The sequence below is a fragment of the Budorcas taxicolor genome, chromosome 9 (assembly GCF_023091745.1).
Source record: "Budorcas taxicolor isolate Tak-1 chromosome 9, Takin1.1, whole genome shotgun sequence".
Lineage (NCBI taxonomy): Eukaryota > Metazoa > Chordata > Mammalia > Artiodactyla > Bovidae > Budorcas > Budorcas taxicolor.
The window spans coordinates 31629027-31651290 of NC_068918.1; the positions used below are offsets into that span (position 1 = coordinate 31629027).

Below are 22264 nucleotides of genomic sequence, written 5' to 3' on the forward strand. Positions count from 1 at the left end.
GTTCAGCGGGCAGGATTGGAGCTGATACCTGTAGCAGTGGGACCTTTGGAGGGTGACCATCTCAATGGAAGAGGGTTCTAATAAAGGACCTCTATCCCCCTTCTTCCAAGCACAAGGAAGTCTACCCTTCCTGTAGCTCTGTAGAAAATCAAAGTTTGTTCTAAGAATTTGAAACCTTCAGTCTAAGAAATTGAATTTATAATCACATGGTTTGGAAATCCATACGCTGAAAAATTTAGATAAAAAACTGGTTCTAAGGGGACCTTTTGCTAGGTCATGCATTTATCCACTGATCAAGTAAATACTTGATAACATGAATTTTGAGCCAAGTGCTATGATGGAATCTTCTTTCCATTGGCTCCTCTCTTCTTCTTAGGTCCCCTTAGTATTTGCCTTGTTTATACTGTATTTCATCAGTAATTTTATGATCCATTAAGAAAGAATGCTGCCAATTAAATTATCACATATGATTGATTTTAAGATATAGCTCTATTTCAAAGATGACAAAAATGAGAAAAACATCATTGTTGATGAAAAATAGCATCAGTGTTCCCTAGGTCTCTTTGAGACCCAAAGTTAATACTGCTGATGGATATTTTGACCAGGATGGCACTTCACACTTCCCTCTTCATACCTGAATTCATTATGGTTCCCTAATCATCCACTACTTTCTTCTGAATTCTGTTTCTCAGTAAGGGGCACCATCTCCAGGTAGTTCTCAGTCCACATTCAGTATTTTTCAAGTAGAGTCTCTATAATTGTTGCTGGTGTTGCAATCCTTACAGCTACCATAGGGTTTGTTATTTCACTGTCCATGTTTTCTTCCAGGTAATTAATAGCTAAGAACATCAACCAGCCTCACAAGGCATCCTCAAAAACCACTCTATACTTTCTTCCTTAGAGAAGTGCCTGTTTGATACTGCTCTATGTTCCTTATCTTAAAACTGGCTCCTTATTAAAGATGAAATATTCCCAGCTTGTGCTTCACTATGTAAATATTCATTAAACTTTCTACTGAAGCATCATTACTATCCTTAACTTTTAGGAAGGTAATCTGTCTTGGGTGTGACAAAAGGGTTGCAGTGAGGAAAAAGAGCCAGATGGTAATCACTTATTTCCAGTCACAATATGATCTCGAAATTTTTAATGCTGGAAAAGAACCCCACACATTTGTGTACTCTAAAATGGGTGCAATCAAGACTCAGTGGCACCAACTGAATAAATATGGACTGTGTTGAAACTTACTCTGTGTGCTCTGAGGGCATTGTCTTATCTTTTTGTCACTTATTTAGGATAAGCCCATTAATATACTATACTCACCTTTAAAGCATCATTTCTCCCCAGAAAAACTGAAGTGAAAGTGAAAGTCGCTCCATCATGTCCAACTCTTTGTGACCCCAAGGAGCCCATGGAATTCTCTAGGCCAGAATACTAGAGTGGGTAGCCTTTCCCTTCTCCAGGGGATCTTTACAAGCTGGGGATCAAACCCAGGTCTCCCGCATTGTAGGTGGATTCTTTACCAGCTTAGCCACCAGGGAAGCCCAAGAATACTAGAGTGGGTAGCCTTTTCTTTCTCCAGCGGATCTTCCTGACCCAGGAATTGAACCAGGGTCTCCTCATTGCAGGCAGATTCTTTACCAACTGAGCTATCAGGGAAGCCCACAAAAAGGACCCATTTAAAATCTGCAAATGGTTTAATCTGGTGTCTCAGAGTTGAGACTCAAAAGGAGACTAAGAACAAAAATTTTGATAACATTTTCTACAAAAAAGCTTTATTTAAAAATACCATCTTTTTAAAAAAAGAGACAACTTTTATATACAGTTCCTTAGTTTAGAAACAGTAAATAAAATAAACCCAGATTTAGAAGTTATGATTTGTAACATACATAATACTGGTCCTGAACAAGACAGTTCAAATGTATGATTAATTCTTTGTCCCATCACATTTCAGTAACTCACATTTGTTAAAACCAGTGGTTGGGACTACAGAAAAGCTCCTGATTGAATTTTTTCCTCTTCAGGAAATGGCAGCCACCCTTCCCAACAGATCAAGAAACAGAAATGGCAGCAGCAAGGCAGTGTATTATTTCTTTGAGTGCTGTGTCCAAAATACACCTCTACCGCTTTTATTCTCTTTTTAAATTTTATTTGAAATTTATATGTGGCTATAGCACCTGGTCATCTATACCAGGTCTTTTTAAATTTTAATGTTTAAAAATGGAAGTTCAAAGGGCATGGAGCATTAATTGCTCTTGATAGCACAGGACTCAGGGGTAATGGTCCTAGGATATCAACATTCAACAAGATTCGGGTCTCCAAGTCAGCAGTCTGAGCAGCTATGAGCCAATCTTTTATCACATGGCACTGAAATATTTCACACTACATTCAAACATCTGACATAGATTTGTAAAAAAGAAAAAAGAAAGGAGAAATGGCTTGTCAAACTAAAGTGCTATTAGCTACTATATTTAAGAAGCTATCTTGATTTCACAATCTGAAGTTAAAAAAAAATCTTTTTTAAACCAATCACAGTCCTTGCTTCTCAAATTAGGAACCCATCTTCCCAGAGTGTCAATTTTACCCAAAGATTTGGAAAGAAGTTTAACATTTTTCTAATCTTAAAAAGTTCTATTGCATATATTCATAAGCAAAATCAGATTAGTTTTCAAGATAAAACATACAGCTTCAAAGAAATTACAGGCCGACATTTTGAACTCACATCCAATCTCCTATGAGGAGTATTTCAATAGTAACATTTGTGAAACAGTGACCTAGGAGACCCTGATTTCTGAAAGTGTAGCCAGGTCCTTACTGGACAGTAAATACAAATACAATTCAAAGTCTTGATTCATTCTCTTGACTTCCATTTTCAAAAATAATGTGATTCTCTGATTATATATAGTCCTGTCTATACTGATCAAGAAGAAAGCCAAGGAAAGAACTCTGGACTGATTTTTATTTTACACTGTTTAACAATTAGAGAAATGCTGCAGTCAGAGAAGATTGCTGGCTTACAACTAAACAGACACAATGTAAGTAATAAAAAATAATGGGACTCCTGAATCCAAAAGATTAGAATTGACCCATGGAAAATAATGGGAACAGTAATTGTGGGTGGTTTTTATCCTTCTTTCAGATTCACATTAAATCATATCATCCCTGATCTTTCCTTTCTGTTGAAGAGGTAATCCACTAGGGATTCCTTCTCAGCTCCAAAAAGTTCCTTTTAGTACACCATGGGGGTAAACCCAAACCGCCTGCCAGCAATAACCACTTGTCAAATGTAAAGTCAGTGGTCATTCTCTGTATAAATAACATCTATAAAGAACAAAACAAAGTGGCTAATGAAATTATATGAGCCAAATTTACAAAGTTTTTTTTTAAACAATGGTTCAACTTCATAAGGCCATGTAAGAAAATCATAACCTGTAAATCAAGTTGTCATCCAACACCTTTAATAATTAAATATAGTTAAATATGATATTGGATCAAAAATGATCCTAGATAGTTTAAGGATTAATCCCATTAATCCCACAATTTAATGAGACCATCCCAACCACAAGTTATGACTTTAGATGTTTCATGAGGATGCCACACTGCACCTATACACACTTTATCATGAGCTTTAAATCTACTGTAGAGTTTTGTGGTCTTCCAGTCCCAGATGTTTAACTTTCCATTTCCATCTCCTGAAATCACATAGCTGTAATGAGAAGAAAAATAAATTCAAGTAATTCAAGGACCTTAAAATGGTAAACAAGATGAGGAACAGAGAAAGAGGTTATATTTCTTATTCTAACATTAAAAAAAATCAATGTGGCTGTATAATACTTGAATAATAAGGTAGTGTGTAAAGCAGGCTATAATTTAATCTCCTGTCAAAAAACCTCCCCGTTGAGTGACCAATCTAAGAGAGAAAAATTACTTTCAACTTGGAAAATTGGGAGACCCATGGGCCACAGTGAATGCAGTATCACAGTCACTCTCTAAGACAGTCAGAAACAGTGTAAAGGGGTCAATTTCACACACATGTAGACCACGCACACACACGCAGACCACGCACACACACGCAGACCACACACACACATGCAGGCCACGCACATACATGCAGGCCACACACACACATGCACACCACACACACATGCAGACCATGCACACACATGCAGACCACGAATACACATGTAGACCACGCACACACACGCAGACCACGCACACACACGCAGACCACACACACACACGCAGGCCACGCACACACATGCAGACCACGCACACACATGCAGACCACGCATACACATGCAGACCACGCACACACGTGTAGGCCATGCACACACATGTAGGCCATGCACACACATGTAGGCCACACACACATGCAGACCACGCACACACATGTAGACCCATTCAACTACCATCTTTGTAATTATTTTTGGCTTCAAAAGCTTCTGAATATGTCCAAGACTCATTCAAAGGTAGGAGTCTAAGTGCCAATTACCAGGATAAACATACAATTTTACAGGAATTTCTGAATTAGTGACACCCATATATTTAGCTAACAACAGTGGAATGAATACAGAGTTTCACTCTTAGAAAGGCTCTAGGCTTCAAAAATCTAGTGTGACTGATAAACAGTCAGAGGCTGGATTTGAAGATTTAGCACAGAAAAGCTGTAGTGAAGTTGTTAACTTCAACCCCACAATACAGGATTAATTCCTCTGGGGCTCATTAAATCACAGCAATATAGTGATTATAGTCCTCTCAGCCTTGCTTAGAAAAGCAGAAAGAAAGAAAGACATTGCCTATATGGACAGGGACTCATTATGTGCTTAAAGGGCACAGAACTAACAAAGTAGAGAGAGATACTGAAGAGCTTAAAAAAAAAAAAGCACCAAATATAACTGTCTTAATTTGTTCTAGTCTTTTATCTGGCATTTAGACAACCTGAACAATTTTCATACAATTACATATATAAAAGTGATTTGTACAGCATTACTATTTGTATAGTAGTAGTTTATATCATCATATATAAATACGGGAATAAATGAGAAAGTTTAAACTTACCTCATGTCTGGTGAAAAGTCTACTTGACAAGCATAGCCTGCTACCATATGGCCCTTAAAAATTTTCTTCTTATTCAATCTAAATCTGTTCTGTGCTCCAAAAATTAAGATTTGGTTGTCCATTGATTGGCACGCTAGCCATTTCCCTGTAAATTTAATAAATGAGACATTTTAGAGGAAGACTGAAAATTTTTAAAAGACTTTTATTTAAGTAGGTTCAGTCATTTATATTATTTTGTTCCCAACTACTAATATAATAATAGGAAAATAAATTTACCATACTGCCTGTGAAGTGTTACAAATTTGTTGAAAGTGAGAAATATTTGTATTTTATAGAGTAAGGGATTTTGCTCATAAAATCTTGTATCATTTAGCATTTTTCCTATAAAAGCTTTCTTCTGTTTAAATAAGGATATACAAAAACTTCCTGAGTTTAGCATTAATAAAACAAAATTAAATTTTATGAAATGAAATGAATTTGTAATAAATATAAATAATAGAACCATGGAGAGAAAAAGACTATTTGTGTTAACTACGGAAAGAGGAAAGATGAACTCCAGGTGAGAAAACCTAGGATTATTAAATAAAACTGTATAAAGATATGATAAAAACAGCCTTAGTAACTTTAGTAAAAAAAAAAAAATTTAGTAAAACAATTTTAGTAATAATGCTATAGTAACATAATGCTTTTTAAAAAGTTTTATTGAAGTAATAGTTTATTTATAATGTAGCATTTAATTTCTGCTATATAGCAAAGTGACTGATATACATATATTCTTTCCCATTATGGTTTATCAAAAATATTGAATATAGTTCCCTGTGCTATACAGAGGAACTTACTGTTTATTCATTCTATATATAATAGTTTGTTGCTAATCCCAAACTCCCACATCCTCCCCCCATGCCCCTTGGCAACCACAAGTATGTTCCCTACACCTGACAATACATTTTTGTTTTATATATATATTCATTTGTGTTCTATTTTAGATTTCACATATGTGTGATATCATATAGTATTAGTCTCTTTTTCTGACCTACTCCATTTAGTATGATAATCTCTTTTGTTATTTAGTCAGTAAGTCATGTCTGACTCTTTTTGAGACCCCATGAACTGTAGCCCACTAGGCTACTCTGTCCATGGGATTTCCCAGGCAAGAATACTGGAGTGGGTTGCCGTTTCCTTCTCCAGGGGTTCTTTCTGACAGAGTCTAAACTTGCACTGAGCCACCAAGGAAGCCCATGATAATCTGTAGGTCCCTCCATTCTGTGCAATAGCATTATTTCATCCCTTTTTGTGGCTGAGTAGTATTCCACTGCATATATGTACCACATCATCTTTACCCATTCATCTGTCAATGGACATTTAGGCTGTTTCCATGCCTTGGGAATTGTGCAGCCATGAACACAGGGTGCATGAATCTTTTCAAAATACAGTTTTCTCTGGGTATATGACCAGGGGTAGGACTGCTGAATCATATGGCAACTCTATTTTTAGTTTTTTGAGGAAACTTCATACTGTTTTCCGTAGTGGCTGCACCAATTTATATTCCCACTGAGTGTAAGAGTCACCTTTCCTCTCCATACCCTCTCTAGCATTATTTATAGACTTTTTAATGACATCCATTCTGATTGGTGTGAGGTAGTACCCCACTGTAGTTTTTGATTTGCACTGCTCAAATAGTTAGTGATGAAGAGCATCTTCTAATGTGCCTATTGGTCATCTGTATGTCTTGTTTGGAAAAATGTCAATTTAGGTCTTCTGCCCATTTTTTGATTTGGGCCACATTGCTTTTATCTACCCAGGATTCACCAAAACCACTAGAGTCTAAACTGAAGTATCTTTGCATCCTATATATTATAGACATGATAAAGGATGACCCTAACAATGTTCACAGTCAGACTAGGTAAGTGGCCTTGTTCAAGATGGGCACAGTATTGGTGACAGATGGTTTAAAAATACACTGTATGAAATGTAGGTGCACAAATGTGACTGTATACAATATGGTGATTATCAGAACAGCACCCTGTGAGGTTGCTCTTCTCATGAAAATCATAGGACACGTGACAAATGTCCACCGATCTGCCTATGGTAGATGCCTTGACTGGAAGAGCAAACTCTTTCTTGCTCCCTCTTCCTTGCTCTAGTCTCACAGCAGCTACAGGAGCTGACAGTGGCTTTGATGACCATGCTGCCCAAACATCAGGTCCTCTACTTTAATATCCTCATGTAAAATTATATCAGTATATCTGTAGTACTTGTACTTAAAAGGCAATGAATTACTGAATAGAAAATGATATTAAGCAGACTTATCTTTTAAATTTTTGCCTGAGAAAATCTTTTATGGTGAATTGCTAAGGTGTTCTCATATAAGGAACCAGAACAAAATTACCTATTCCCCGAAAGAAAAAGAGCTCACAGTAAATCACTAAATGAGTTGCTGAACATGATTCTGTTGGAAGAATTATTAAAAAAACACACACACACACAAAAAACAAAACCCCTGATTCTCAGATGGAAATCCTTAGATGCTTGGGCAATGTTGCAAATCATTGTTTCTTTTATTTTTACCTTTTTTTAAAAAAACAAGAGAATGGGTGAGGTGACTCATACATGACAATCAGTGATTATTCCTACTATACAAGTATGGCACTGTGACAGACTTCCCCCAGGAGGGAATGGCCAAGGCTCTTTTGAAAACGGAAATCACACAGTGTCTTAGAAGCTCATTTAAAAACACTATCTACTAACTCACCATTTGGAGACAAAGTCACTGCAGGCATTGAGTGCATACTGGGTTCTGCTATATACTTGAAATCCACAGGGATATCCCTAAAAATTAAAAATAACATATTAGAATAGTAACTTTTAAAAGTACTTTTAGAAGAATAATCTCTGAAACAAAAGAGATGCTCTTGAAATTATGTATTTAAAGTTTCATGAAACTTCCTGGAGGAAGGAAAACCACGAAATGACATTCTATTATTATAAAGCTTTTACTTATACAAATGACTTTCCATGATAATTACAAGTGTCAGTGATTTAGTTTTCTACCACTATTTGATTTTAACTTTGCCCTTTATGTTAAAAAATAATCTGTTATTATAAGTTCTTTAATAATGAACTCATCTAAAAATGTACCATGGTAGACAGAAGCAAGATGTCTGAGGCAAGGCTGCAGGGAAGTATTCTTTTACCTGCCAATCAGCCATAACTCAGCGCTCTGCAAGCAGGTTCAAGTGCTAAAGAGCCTTCAGCAATGCAAGTAGATGGTAGGCAAAGCTGTACAGGGATCTGCAAGCAGGTTGAGCCCATCCAGAAATCTCATAATTTCTGGCAGATTAAGCACCTGAACATCTTCTATTTTCAGCTTACATGTAAAGTATTCCAAATGTGTATAGTGTGGAAGAAAAAACATTAAACATTTTTTCTTATGAGAATGTAAGAATAATTACAAAATAAAAAAGAATAAAATGAAAACAACAGAAATTCAAAACTAGTCACCTAAATCTAAAACCATCCAAAGTTCTAAGTGTCTTTTCATTTTTAATACTCTCCATGATAATAATAATAAAAAAAAATTCAGTAATTCTGAAGGATTTTGGTCTTGCTACTTTTCATGAGATATCAGAAATGTTTTTTTATAGAGTAATGTGTGGGGAATGTAACCTGATGAATAATACAGAATATAAAGCACCAATTTCAATTTCAAACTATGGTTCAAGTTCAAAGACTGATTAATTAGAAAACAACAATGACAATAATAATAATCATATGCCTTTAAAGTAAGGATCTTCTGTATCCATCTATCACCCCAGAAGAAGTAAACAACTAGAAAAAAACTCTGTCACAGTCTTTGTTGGAGGAAAACATTTTCTGGTATAACCTGAGAAACAGTAATATTTATCAAATCTCAAACCCTTTATACCTCTAAATAACAGTGAGAAGTGACTTCAAAATGATCCAAATATACTGAGACGGACTTAATCTTAAAAAGGTTCAACTGCTTTTCCTTTCTCATATTTATTATTAGTTGATAATTTTATAACATGATTTTAAAAAATAAGAGCATTTTGTAAATTAAGTTAACAATACTACAGGTTCATTATCAATCCATGTTTTACTAAAAGTAAACAAAAAAATTTAAACAGATCCCTTATTTCAAGGACTCCTGATACAATGAGCTCTACAACAAGAGATTCTCTATATAAAGAATCTGAACACCTATGAACTTCATAATCACTAGCAAAAATGCTAGGTATAGTTCTATTTAATAATACTATATTCTAATTAGAAATTATAAATCAGTATAATAAGCTTGTAATATGCCACAAATAGGGCTTCCCTGGTAGCTCAGCTGCTAAAGAATCCGCCTGCAATGTGGGAGACCTAGGTTTAATCCCTGGGTTGGGAAGATGCCCTGGAGGAGGGCATGGTAACCCACTCCAGTATTCTTGCCTGGAGAACAGAGGAGCCTGGCGGCCTCCAGTCCATGGGGTCGCAAAGAGACACGACTGAGTGACCAAGCACAGCACAGCACAGCATGTTACAAATAGTCTTCAGCTTGGAAATGGAATCATCAAAAAAAAAAAAAAATGCATGACATTTTAAAGATAAAAGAGTAGTGCCAACCTCTGAAATTTTCTTTTAAAAACATTTTAACAAAAATAAATGCCTTTGGGAGAAAACATGCCTATGACAGCTCATGACATAGGATACCACAGGATGCTCAATATCTAATTACATCTCCTGTTCTCCTTTAAAACTGTGTAATAGGCTTAGTTTGTATGATATTGTTTAAGAAAACCAACTTTCCTTTGGATAAACCAGGAGGATAGATATTATGCTAAGTGAAATAAGTCAGACAGACAGACAAATATTACATGGTATCACTTATTTGTGCAATCTTGAAAAAAATAAAGTCAAACTCATAGAGAGTAGATAGTGGCCGCCAGGGGATGGGTGGAGGGGAGATTAGGGAATTAGGCAAAGCTAGCAAAAGGGTGCAAACCCTTAGCTGTAAGATGAATAAGGTCTGATGTTCTAGTGTATACATGGTGGCTATTGTTGATAATACTGTACTGCATAACTGAAATTTGCTAGAAGAGTACAAACTAGGTGTTCTCACCAAACAAAAAGTAAATATGTGAGGTGATGGATATGTTAATTAACTCAGTGTAAAAGAGTTAATTAATTCTTTCACACTGTATATCGATCATTATGTTGTACACTTTAAATTTTAATTTAAATTTTATAATTTTATTTATACCTCAATAAAACTGGGGAGAAAAACAGAAAAGAAAATTTCTAGAACTAGATTGATCTGAGTTTAAATTCTGGCTCTTTCAAGTTTCATGGGAACTTGGTTAGATTACTTAATGTATCTCAGTTTTCTTACCTATAAAATAGGAAAAGCAAATATACTTGTCTCATAAGATTACTTGCCCATTAAATGAGATAGTTCAGGCGAAATGCTTAGTGTGCCTGGGACACAGCTCAATAAATGTAACATCATTAATAATTATGACAATAATGATTTTCTTAGATATCTAGTCTGTGCCAGGCACTGTGCTGGTGTTGGAGACGGAGAGTTGAGGCAGTTCTTTCTCTCATGGTTAAGAACTTGTCAGGATACAACACTGTAAATAAACTATACTTAAAAAAATACATATATACCCCACGCCTCGTAAAAAAAAAAAAAAAGGAGCTTGTCAGAGAAGAGGAATAAATAAGCAAGCACTATTAATAAAAAGCTGTGGGAAGCGAAGGGTTGTGTGCGATGATAGAGAAGAGGCACCTAATCTCATGTGAGGATTGGTTAGGAAGGCTTTAAACAGCAAGTGAGAATTGAACTGAAATCTACAGGATGTCATCATTCATAATGAAACAGTATTTTGACTCTTAGGAGTATCTCTTAATATCTGAGAAGGAAAAAAAGCCTGTTATCATTTAATTTAATCAAAATATTTTGCTGCCCAATGCTCTAATTTTCAGGAAACACTCACAAGTGTTCTAAAAGCCCTGTAACTGGTGTATATCATTTAAACAGTTAACAATTTCTTTTATACATTTTCAAATGGAGCTGAAAATACCATCTGAAGATACAAACACCTGAAAGTTTAAGTATAATCAAACCGTTAAGAGTACATAAAAACAAAACAGTTATATATATGCTAAACTAACTACTTTGTTGTATAAATGGTGTAAGTTGGCCCATATGAAATGATGTCTTAATCAGGTCCTCAGCATGTAACATCATTTCTGAAGTAGGAGAGATCTTAGTTAAAAGATAGTCTCAAATCATGGACCTTAAGAATAATGCTACGACTATGTATCTAGTAGTCAACTCTCCATTAATTGGAGGTAATGTGGAGGGAGTGTGGGAGAAACTGTAGTTAAATTACATTAAATCTTCAATTACCCAAACTGTCCTGATGTGTTTAGGGATGTGCTCAGGTCCTTCTCTGGTGACTCAGATGGTGAAGAATCTGCCTGCAATGCAGGAGACCCAGGTTTGATCCCTGGATCAGGAAGATCCCCTGGAGAAGGAAATGGCAACCCACTCCAGTATTCTTGCCTGGAGAATCCCCATGGACAGAGGAACCTGGTGGGCTACAGTCCATGCGATCACAAAGAGTTGTACATGACTGAGCAACTAATTTTTACTTTTCACAGGTCCCCAAATGGACTCAGTTTCTGGAGGAAACTGATGCCTGTAGTTTAAGACATCTCACTTCCTACAGCAGAACAACTTCTGGGGGTAGAAAGACACTTTCTAGTCCTTGAAGGCTGTAGCCACAGTCCAGCCATGTCTTATAAGTAACTATAAAAACAAGCTGGGCTCCAACCAAACATTCACTCTGACGAAAAGATTATTATGTACTACTTTGAAAATCAATTATAAAACATGTCTATGATAGATACTTAGTGACATTATTATTTCTTGACTTTAGAAAACTTTTTTTTTCCCTCTAGGAAAGCATAATTTACCATTATATTCTGATTATACTCTACAAGTAAAACATTTGTATTCTACCATTATAGGCTATGAACAGCAGGACATAAGGATGATGACCTAGGGCAAGTTTTTGAATAATCAAAATGCAGATGTTTAGAAAATCAAGAGATTTTAAAATAGTTTCTAATTTTCTAAGGATAGGGTCTTATACACAATCCCTAGCATAAGCAATACAGTCTATATGTGTGTCGTCCCTACTTTTTGCAAAGACGAATAAAATACCTAATAAAGAATGTAAGAAAGCACTATATAAGCTTTTAATTAGTATAAGAAAAATGACTCAAAATACATATTCTTTAGATAGGTTACCTAAAGACTATGAAAAGTAGCATGCTTAAACTTTAATTTTCATAGTCTGGATACTTGAATAGTTAAACCAATTTGATTGACAGGCCAGTGATCACAGTTGTGAAAATATTCAGATTGTTGTGTATTATCAGGCTTTCTCTTTGGCTACAAAATTTCAAGTTGTTTGCTTTATATAAATCAGATTTTTACTGATAAAAACTCACCATTCCCAAACTCTTAGGCTCTTATCATCCGATGTGCTTACAAATCTCCTATTCTCATCGACAAAAACAATGGTGTTGACAGCTCCCAAATGCCGATCATATTCCTGCACAATTTCTCCACTTCGAATGTCCCACTGTATATCAAATAAGGGAAAGGGCAAAGACAGAAGTAGAGCAGATTTATGAAAACAAAGGTCATAATCATGATAAATGGAGAAGGAAAAGAAATCTCCAATATCATCTTTTTATACATTTACTGGTTTCTGCTAAGACTAGAGCATCAGTAGACCCTAAAAGTAGCAAACATTAAATAAGTTAATATTCCTTATTCCAGTCCCTGATACAATGTAAAGCTCAGGAATCTAATAAAAATATTGTGAAGAGACTTACTTGCACAATCTTCTTATCAGACATCCCAGCCACAAAGAGATTTTGCTTATCTTCATCAGGATTAAATTTGACACAATAAGGTACTTTTCGGTTTGTAAATCTTGATATACACTGTCCTAAAACCAAAGACCCAAGTTAAAGTAGGTAAAATAAATTTGACCATTTAAAGACAACCCTGGAATTAAGATCTAGAGATCATTTGCTAATAAATTTGGAGAAATGGCAGCCTGTTCGTTCTTTACTGCAAACTACATTGTTCCTTTTCATGAATTTTTAATGATTAAAAATAATATTTTCAAAAGTAAATCTGTATCATCAATTGCAGAGCAGATAAAACTCTCCAGGTAATTAAAACATGCAGTAAAGAGTTGAGGACCACTGCTGAAGAGGTTAAGAGTATGGGGTTTAGCATTAGAAAGACCTTGGTTTAAATCCAATTTGACTATTACTAAGCTGTGTAACCCTGGAAAAGTTACTTCTTAAGGCTCAGTTTCCTCATCTATAACAAAAATAGTATTTAAATTCATAGTGAGTGATGTTGTTAGGGCTGAACAAGATACTGCATATAAGTGCTTAGTATAATGCTTGGTAAACAGTGTTCAATAACTATTAGCTATTTTCTTTATCCTTAAAACTCAGTAGGATGAAAGACGGTTCTCTGATTATATAAAATTATACTAGCCACAATGTGCTAATGTAATCAACATGTCTGTGAATATATAAAACTAATCTGCCCATGGAAGTTTAGACCTACATTTTAACTAACTGGGGCAATTAAATTTAATTCTGTTCATCACATATATATTATGCTTCTATTATTGTACAATGCAGCATGGTAGGTTATGTAGGGGATAACCTAAAGATTAAATAAATAGTCTATGGAAAATTTCAAATTTCCTTATCTATCAATATATTTGCTTTATAAACTGTATTTCATGGAAAGGAAGTTTCATACTGAAAGAGCTACTTTTACAGCTCAGTTTCAACTTTATATACATTTTGTGGTACTAGCTGACTGCCAATGATATGAGAATCAGCAGTTAGTGAAGGTACCATTTTGGTACAAAAGACTACTCACATTGTTCCATTTAAAACAGCTAATTTCTAAGGTAAATATGTGTTAGTATAAGGGAGCTCTTACCTGTCTCAGTGTCCCAGAGCTTAAGATACCTGTCATAAGCTGCACTGAGGAACTGTGTTCCTGCAGTATTAAAGCAGATGTCCCTAACAGCTTTACTGTGACCTAAAGGCAGAGACAATAGAAATGGAGGTGAGGTGGAGCCTTCATTTAAAATATAAGCATCATAAGAGAAACAGCATTAAATAGTGTCTTCCAAGCCACACTGTGAGTCAAAATCACTGGAACTCTACCTCCCGATTTACTGACTCAGAATATGTGTGGGCTACAGAATGTAGGTGTTTTCCCTCCCTTTGAAAAGCTCCTTAGGAGATTCTGATGCATAATATTTAAGTAAGAATCAAGAGAAAAGATCTAACTTTGTTTTAAAAGGTCTCTCATGGCACTCTCTTAATAATGTAATACATAAAGCTGATGACTGGTCAAGAATCTAAGAAAACCTAATAGTCCAATTATTGCCAATGAAAGAGAAATGACTGGTGACATTTTTAAGGTTCACTCTGAAATTACTAGCCAAGCCAGAAGTGAAAACAAAGTGACCTAAAGCTGATGTTCATGAAAATTGTGGCCTCTGTTCAATAACTGTATATTTCTGGGATTATATTACTGAATTTCATAGAAAGGATTCAGCATCTCATAGACTAAATGTTTTTAAAAACAAATATTAACTACATTTAGTTTTAAAATGGCATTTGACAATAAACTAATTTCAAGGTGCTTTGCTTAGAAATCAATCTTACTGGACCAATCAACTCTTTTGAAAGTTATAGGGGTAAATAAAATGTGACTAAATGAAAGCAGAAACTTTCCTATTTTTTACTACCCCACTATGACCAAGACAACTGTACAAAATGTGCATGGCACAAATGGTCAACAGGGTCCTTAAATCACCACCACTGCCGATGACCTCTAGTCACGGCAAGCAGGCATTCCTTCCTAAAGCAGGAGTCCTGGTCAGAGCTGTTATCATCTTCCTAAGTAGGAATTTTCAGTTTTCCAGTGGAAAGCAGCAAGAGCAGGGGGTACAGACGAGGACCAAATCCCCTACATCACAGGAGACATTCCTGTATGCTGCTGAGAGCCTTCCCGTAAGTCTTCTGGGCTGCCCTGGCATCTCAGACAGTATTTATTTGTGCAATGAGGCCCTAAAATCTTAACAAAGCACTACAGAATGGACTCCCACTTAAATCTAAAAACAGAGCCAATATAATTCAAATACTGTTTCACTTCGGTATAGTTAAATTCGGAAATGTAACCAGTCTCCATGCAAAATCTGACAAAGACAATCTACCAAAAGGCTAGTCTGCCACAAAGCTGTCCTCTTTTTGGTCTTCTTTCCTTCAAGGAGTTCTCTCAACCCTTTTCTTTTTACCTATGTTTGTAGCCAATTCCTGGCCTCTCTTCAAAGCTCAACATCTGGCTATCTAATTGCTTACAAGATATTTTCATCTCAATATCTCAAAAGCAGCTCAAATTGCATGAGTCTGAAACCTTATCATCTTCCTAAGATGAATGGCACCCCCATTCATCCAGCCACCTGGGAGTCGCTCTAGATTTCCACCTCACTGTTTTTACACTCACTTCTAGTTTACTAAAAGCCACTGCTTTTATTTAACTCTTTATTGTTCCCTTCCTCTCTTTCTGCTGCTTTAGTTCTGGCTCTCATCATCTCTAATCCAGACTAATGAAGTAACTTTGTAAATCATTTATTTGTCTCCAGGTCTGCCCCACCAAAGTATCCTCTATACTGCCATTGTGATCTTTGTAAACTTCAAATTCTGATCATGATGCTTTCCTGCAAGAGCTGTTCAATTGTTGGCTTCCAAAGACCCCCAAGATAGACCAAAGGTCTTTCACACTCTGCCCACCTCCACTGCTTTTCTCCCCTCTCACTGTATTCCTCATGCTTACAATGCTGAGCTTCCCTCACTGAGTGGTTCCCTCAATGCAGTTCTCATATCACTTCTGCTTCAGCTTCTGTTGCTCTCTCTTCCTAGTTCTTTGTTTACATGGGAGACTTACCCCTCCTTCAAGACTCACTCAAGTCTGTGAAGGCTTTCCTTCACATCAGTAGCAAAATTAGTAGTAGTAAAATTACGGTTGATGATGTTACTGTAGTTTAAAAAGTCTTTCCGAACAGATTTATAGCCAGAGAGAAAAGAAATATTACCAATAAATGTTCGCAGACAGCGCCTGTCTCCATAAACCTCCCATAGCTGGAGGGGAACAAAAAAAAAAAAGAAAAAACACATAGAAACGTTAAATTTAATACAAGGCTTTGATGAAATGACAACTTCCAATCATTAACAACAGTCATATGCCAGCTATGCGTGTGTGCGTATCTGTGTGTGTACAGGGAACTTAACCAAGGCATTACATATCATTAAACACATTGGTGCTACTGCCTCAGATGGTAAAGAATCGGCCTGCATTGCAGGAGACCTGGATTTGATCCCTGGGTAGGGAAGATCCCCTGAAGAAGGGAACAGCAACCCATTCCAATAGTCTTGCCTGGAGAATTCCATGGACAGAGGAGCCTGACAGCTTATAGTCCATGGGGGCCACAGAGTCGAACACGACTGAGTGACTACCACTGTCACTTTTTTTTTTTCACTTTTGGTGCTATTGGTCTGTGTTACACTATTTGGACTATCCACATACTCATGTACATGTACGTATAAACACTTTAAACTCTGAAATTAAGACAACTTAACTTAGATGGAACTTACACAGGTGCTTTTCATTTTCTTCTTTTCTGTATTTGACATTTTCTGGGATGAAAAGTTTCTACTTATGTAATATTATAAACTAGCTTTAAAAGAATTAAATGTTATTAAAACTGCCATGTTATAACATTTTGGTACTAAAAATTTTTTTTTTAACTCTTCTGAAGTATCAACTAGTATAAAAGCTGTTAAGAGTGCTTGCTTTGGCAGCACATATACTAAAAGCTGTTATGAAAATGAAGATCTAGACTAAAATGGAACAAGCTCATAGATCTCATTGCATCTACAGTGAATTAATACAACAGTTTTGAAACTACCTTTATGCTTGCCTGCCTCAAATCCAGTCCTGGACAGTGTTGCTAGTGATTTGAAACAGAAAGCACTTCCTGGCCACCCAGTGCCTGCAGGGTAAAGCCTCAGTTCCCGCGGCACACCAGGAAAACACGCCTGGACCTATTCCCCTGTTATGACAGTAGTCACTCTATGCCTCTCAGATTTAGACTCTAGCAGTCACAGAACCTGCAGTTTTCAGCACACACAATGCCAATGCATTCTATTTACTCCTCTCAGACATCCTCTACTCCCTGTGTCCACCCCCACAACCCACCCCTTACTTACACTTCCTATTGGAGTATGCTTCCTCTCTGAAATCAGAACACCTCCTCTACAAGGATCATTTACAACTTAATGAAATGATCACCATTTCAGGGACAGTGCCAAAGTAATTTTTAAATCCTCAGTCCCTTGTAAATAATAGGTACCTATAAATGTACATAAAGTGTACCTAGACATGAACTCAATTGAATTCTACGCTGGTCTAACTAGGCAAATAGAAGGCTTTAATCTCAATTAACATAGTCTGTATAAATTCAAAGTTAAAGGAAATGAGTCTTGCTACTCCAAGCTGCTGGCCTGTCATTTTAAACCACTACGTCAAGACACATACCTAAACTGTTGCTCTCATCAAAAATGCTACCTTTATATTAATATATTGTTACTACCCATGAATTATTTACAAAGGATAAAATTTTCATGAATCAACTTTCCAAGACCACTATAGGGTTGATATTTATTGACCAGTATAATGATCTGAAATAATGAACAAAGCTAGTGGAGGTGATGAAATTCCAGTTGAGTTATTTCAAATCCTGAAAGATGATGCTGTAAAAGTGCTGCACTCAATATGCCAGCAAATTTGGAAAACTCAGCAGTGGCCACAGGACTGGAAAAGGTCAGTTTTCATTCCAATCCCAAAGAAAGGCAATGCTAAAGAATGCTCAAACTACCACACAATTGTACTCATCTCACTTGCTAGTAAAGTAATGCTCAAAATGCTCCAAGCCAGGCTTCAGCAATATGTGAACCGTGAACTTCCACATGTTCAAGCTGGCTTTAGACAAGGCAGAAGAACCAGAGATCAAATTGCCAACATCCGCTGGATCATGGAAAAAGCAAGAGAGTTCCAGAAAAACATCTATTTCTGCTTTATTGACTATGCCAAAGCCTTTGACTGTGTGGATCACAATAAACTGTGGAAAATTCCGAAAGAGATGGGAATACCAGACCCCCTGACCTGCCTCTTGAGAAACCTATATGCAGGTCAGGAAGCAACAGTTAGAACTGGACATGGAACAACAGACAACAGTTAGAACTGGACATGGAACAACAGACTGGTTCCAAACAGGAAAAGGAGTACGTCAAGGCTGTATATTGTCACCCTGCTTATTTAACTTATATGCAGAGTATATCATGAGAAACGCTGGGCTGGAAGAATCACAAGCTGGAATCAAGATTGCTGGGAGAAATATCAATAACCTCAGATAGGCAGATGACACCACCCTTATGGCAGAAAGTGAAGAGGAACTAAAAAGCTTCTTGATGAAAGTGAAAGAGCAGAGTGAAAAGGCTGGCTTAAAGCTCAACATTCAGAAAACGAAAATCATGGCATCTGGTCCCATCACTTCATGGGAAATAGGTGGGGAAACAGTGGAAACAGCGTCAGAATTTATTTTTGGGGGCTCCAAAATCACTGCAGATGGTGATTGCAGCCATGAAATTAAAAGACGCTTAATCTTTGGAAGGAAAGTTATGACCAATCTAGATAGCACATTGAAAAGCAGAGACATTATTTTGCCAACAAAGGTCCGTCTAGTCAAGGCTATGGTTTTTCCTGTGGTCATGTATGGATGTGAGAGTTGGACCGTGAAGAAGGCTGAGCACCGAAGAATTGATGCTTTTGAACTTTGGTGTTGGAGAAGACTGTTGAGAGTCCCTTGGACTACAAGGAGATCCAACCAGTCCATTCTAAAGGAGATCAGCCCTGGGATTTCTTTGGAAGGAATGATGCTAAAGCTGAAACTCCAGTACTCTGGCCACCTCATGTGAAGAGCTGACTCACTGGAAAAGACTCTGATGCTGGGAGGGATTGGTGGCAGGAGGAGAAGGGGACAACAGAGTATGAGATGGCTGGATGGCATTACTGACTCGATGGATGTGAGTCTGAGTGAATTCCAGGAGTTGGTGATGGACAGGGAGGCTTGGCATGCTGCAATTCATGGGGTCACAAAGAGTCGGATATGACTGGGCGACTGAACTGAACTGATAATGATCTGGACACAGAAGACACACAAAAGATAAAAACCATTTGACAAAGTTTTTAAAAGGCTTTTCCCATATCAAGTTGACATGTACTGGCAACTGAGTTTTTTTTCTACCTCACACTATTGCTGAACATCAACTAAGATAGACCTTCCCAAGACTATATAAAGGAGAGTAATTCTGCTACTAGCATTTGGAAGAAAAAAAGAGTGGATCATATTATTTGCTGTCTAAAAATGGGATTTCTATCACATATCCTCTCTACCTCTAAGGTACTGAGGAATAAATGAACTCCGTTACATATTCAACACCTCTATAAAAATGCATTATTGGTGATTAAATATTCATGTGTGTAAAGCTAAAGTGAATGATTATGTCTAATCAGCTATCTAAGCTTACAAAGAGCCTAGCCAATTGGACTACAAAGCCATATCTGAATCAACATGTTTCATAAACATGCTGCATAAACTGCTGCATTCACAGGGCTTAAGAGAAAATAATTAGCCTCTAATTGCCTAACAAACTCAGATCTATTTATAATTAACCAAATAGATTTAACCAAAGCACTAGCTTGTAGCACTTCTACTCTATTACTGAAAACTCACCTTAATTTTACAGTCCATGGAACAAGACAGCAACAAATGGCCAGAGAGAGGAAACAATCTGACTGCACTGACGCCCTGTATAAAAGGTATTACGATTATCAATCAGAAGCACTCAAAAGCTCAGCTAAAATTAAACAAAAGGGAAACACAGTGTATTTGTAAACCACGTAATTTACTATTTTTTTTTTCATTTTAAAATTCATACCCTAGAATAACCTTCAGAAATATTCTAAGAGCAGCCCTTATTGACACAAAGCTTTTCAAGCCTTTCTGAACCTTCATCAGTGGCTTCCTCAACCCAGGGGAATTCTGAGTCAATCATGTGGCTCACGCCCTTGCTCCTCTTCCTTCTTTTACTTAGTTCCTTTCTTCTTTGCTAAGAGCTGGAAATTATCAGTTGGAATAGTGAATATGACAAAGAATAGTAACATCAAAGTTTTCAAGTGCCTTGTCTCTGCATTAGTTTTTATTATCATAGTGTATAAACCAGGGAGCAGCTAATCTCTGAAGTGTGATAACCCTAAGAGCTAAGGCAAAATTACTGAGACTCTGGTCTCACTGAGTTGGTGCCCAAGAGGAAGCAGATAATGGCAGGAACTTGGAAGCAAAGGCCTGGGCTACCATAAGGGGGTAAGACACCAAATCATGAATGCTTATGTCATGACCCAATCAGATGACCCTGAAGACTGAGGACTCACTTGTGACTCACATGTGCTGGAACCTCCAAAGTGACTCCAGTTTATCTTAAATGACTTCCCTGCTCTATCTCCCTTCTCTACATCTCCACTAGAAATACTCAATGTCCCACATTAACAGCTGAAAATTTATGTTGTGTTCACTGTTATACTAATGCATTACAACAAATAAAAACAACCAATTCGTTTACCTTTGTGTGTCCAGACCACACATGAATTTGTTTTTTAGGAAGATAACATTTCTCAGGTGGCACAGTTGACCGCAGATTAACACCAACATCCTGAGGTATGTGAAGATAGGACCTGCCTTGATAGTCATACATTTCTTTAACTGAAACAAGAAGGCAAAAGAAAGCAGTGAACAAATAAAAGCTGTAGTTATGAAATCTATATTCTTAAAATAACAAACACTTTATTCACAAGGATATCATTGCATATTAAAATTTAGGTAATACTATTTTGATGATGTTAAGACCAAGAGACAGCTAAAATTTAACTGCCTGAAATCACTGCTATTATTTTAATCAGAGGTAGTATTTTGGAATCCCTAAATTTCCAGAGAGTATCAGACCTTTAAATAAGCTCTTACTTCCTTTATCCAATTTTAGTAGCATGTACAAAAGACTCCACTGCAGTATAATTATTGAGAGAAGAAAAGATAACACTTGGGCCTTATGAGTCACTGGCAAAGAATCAGAAGCAAAACAGGATTAAAAGGACGTTAAAACAAAACAAAAGTATATCAACTATCCTTTTCCCTGTTTTCCTCCTTTATGCCCTTCCAGGTTCCTTTTCCAGTCTCTTTGCTACTTTAAACTAGATTTACAATGAAGTCACATCTGAGAATTAAATGACATAGTATAATATGTATCAAAGCATTTAGTAGCATGCTGCACAGAATAAGTACTCAGTAAATGTTGGCTGTTATTGTTATTATGACTATAAGCACACAGTACTAAACAGACTCCTTAGAGATAAAACGACAGCTTGAGAAACTAAAACTAAATATGACCTCGTGAAATATATATTTGATAAGTGGTATAACATTAGAGTAATCAATACTATCTGAACTGGATTATTCTTTATAGTCTGGTAACCACTACATAATTTCCCCAATATAACCAGGTAGTCTAGAATATTTATAATTTAGTTTGGTGAATATGTATTTCCTTCTGCAAATCAAAATAAGTATAAGCATGTAAATCTCTAATCTACTTACCTGAAAAACAAAGTTTATTCTTTATAAGTATAATTTAGTAACAGTTATGAACTGTGATCATACCTGGAGAAAATTTGGCTTGGGTTAAAAAGAAAAGGTTAAAATGACTGGGGTACTAATTATATGCCAAAAAGAGTCAATTTTACCTTAGGGAAGAACAAATTGTGAACCATAATCTCCTTTATCTATCTTTAAAAAAAAATTCATTAGTACTTCAAAAAAATAATCTGTGGCTATCTCTAATTATAACACAGAAGAGTTTGCTATAATTTCTTTGGGATGCAAATTGTCCAATATAATTCTTAATATAA

The 22264-nt window shown here is 36.4% G+C and overlaps 1 protein-coding gene across 1 annotated transcript in view; it reads right to left on the reverse strand.

The window, feature by feature from the left end:
• Positions 1-1879: 1879 nt before the first annotated feature.
• CDC40 (cell division cycle 40) overlaps positions 1880-22264 on the reverse strand; it is a 46452-nt gene continuing 26067 nt past the window's right edge. Inside the window, exons 7-15 of the mRNA XM_052645708.1 lie at positions 20926-21065; positions 20040-20114; positions 16281-16326; positions 14114-14215; positions 12973-13088; positions 12583-12716; positions 7808-7884; positions 5056-5200; positions 1880-3703 (exon numbers count right to left, since the gene is read on the reverse strand). Coding sequence (XP_052501668.1) covers positions 3526-3703; positions 5056-5200; positions 7808-7884; positions 12583-12716; positions 12973-13088; positions 14114-14215; positions 16281-16326; positions 20040-20114; positions 20926-21065 — 1013 coding nt within the window. The 3' untranslated portion in view covers positions 1880-3525. The remainder of the gene's footprint in view (positions 3704-5055; positions 5201-7807; positions 7885-12582; positions 12717-12972; positions 13089-14113; positions 14216-16280; positions 16327-20039; positions 20115-20925; positions 21066-22264) is intronic.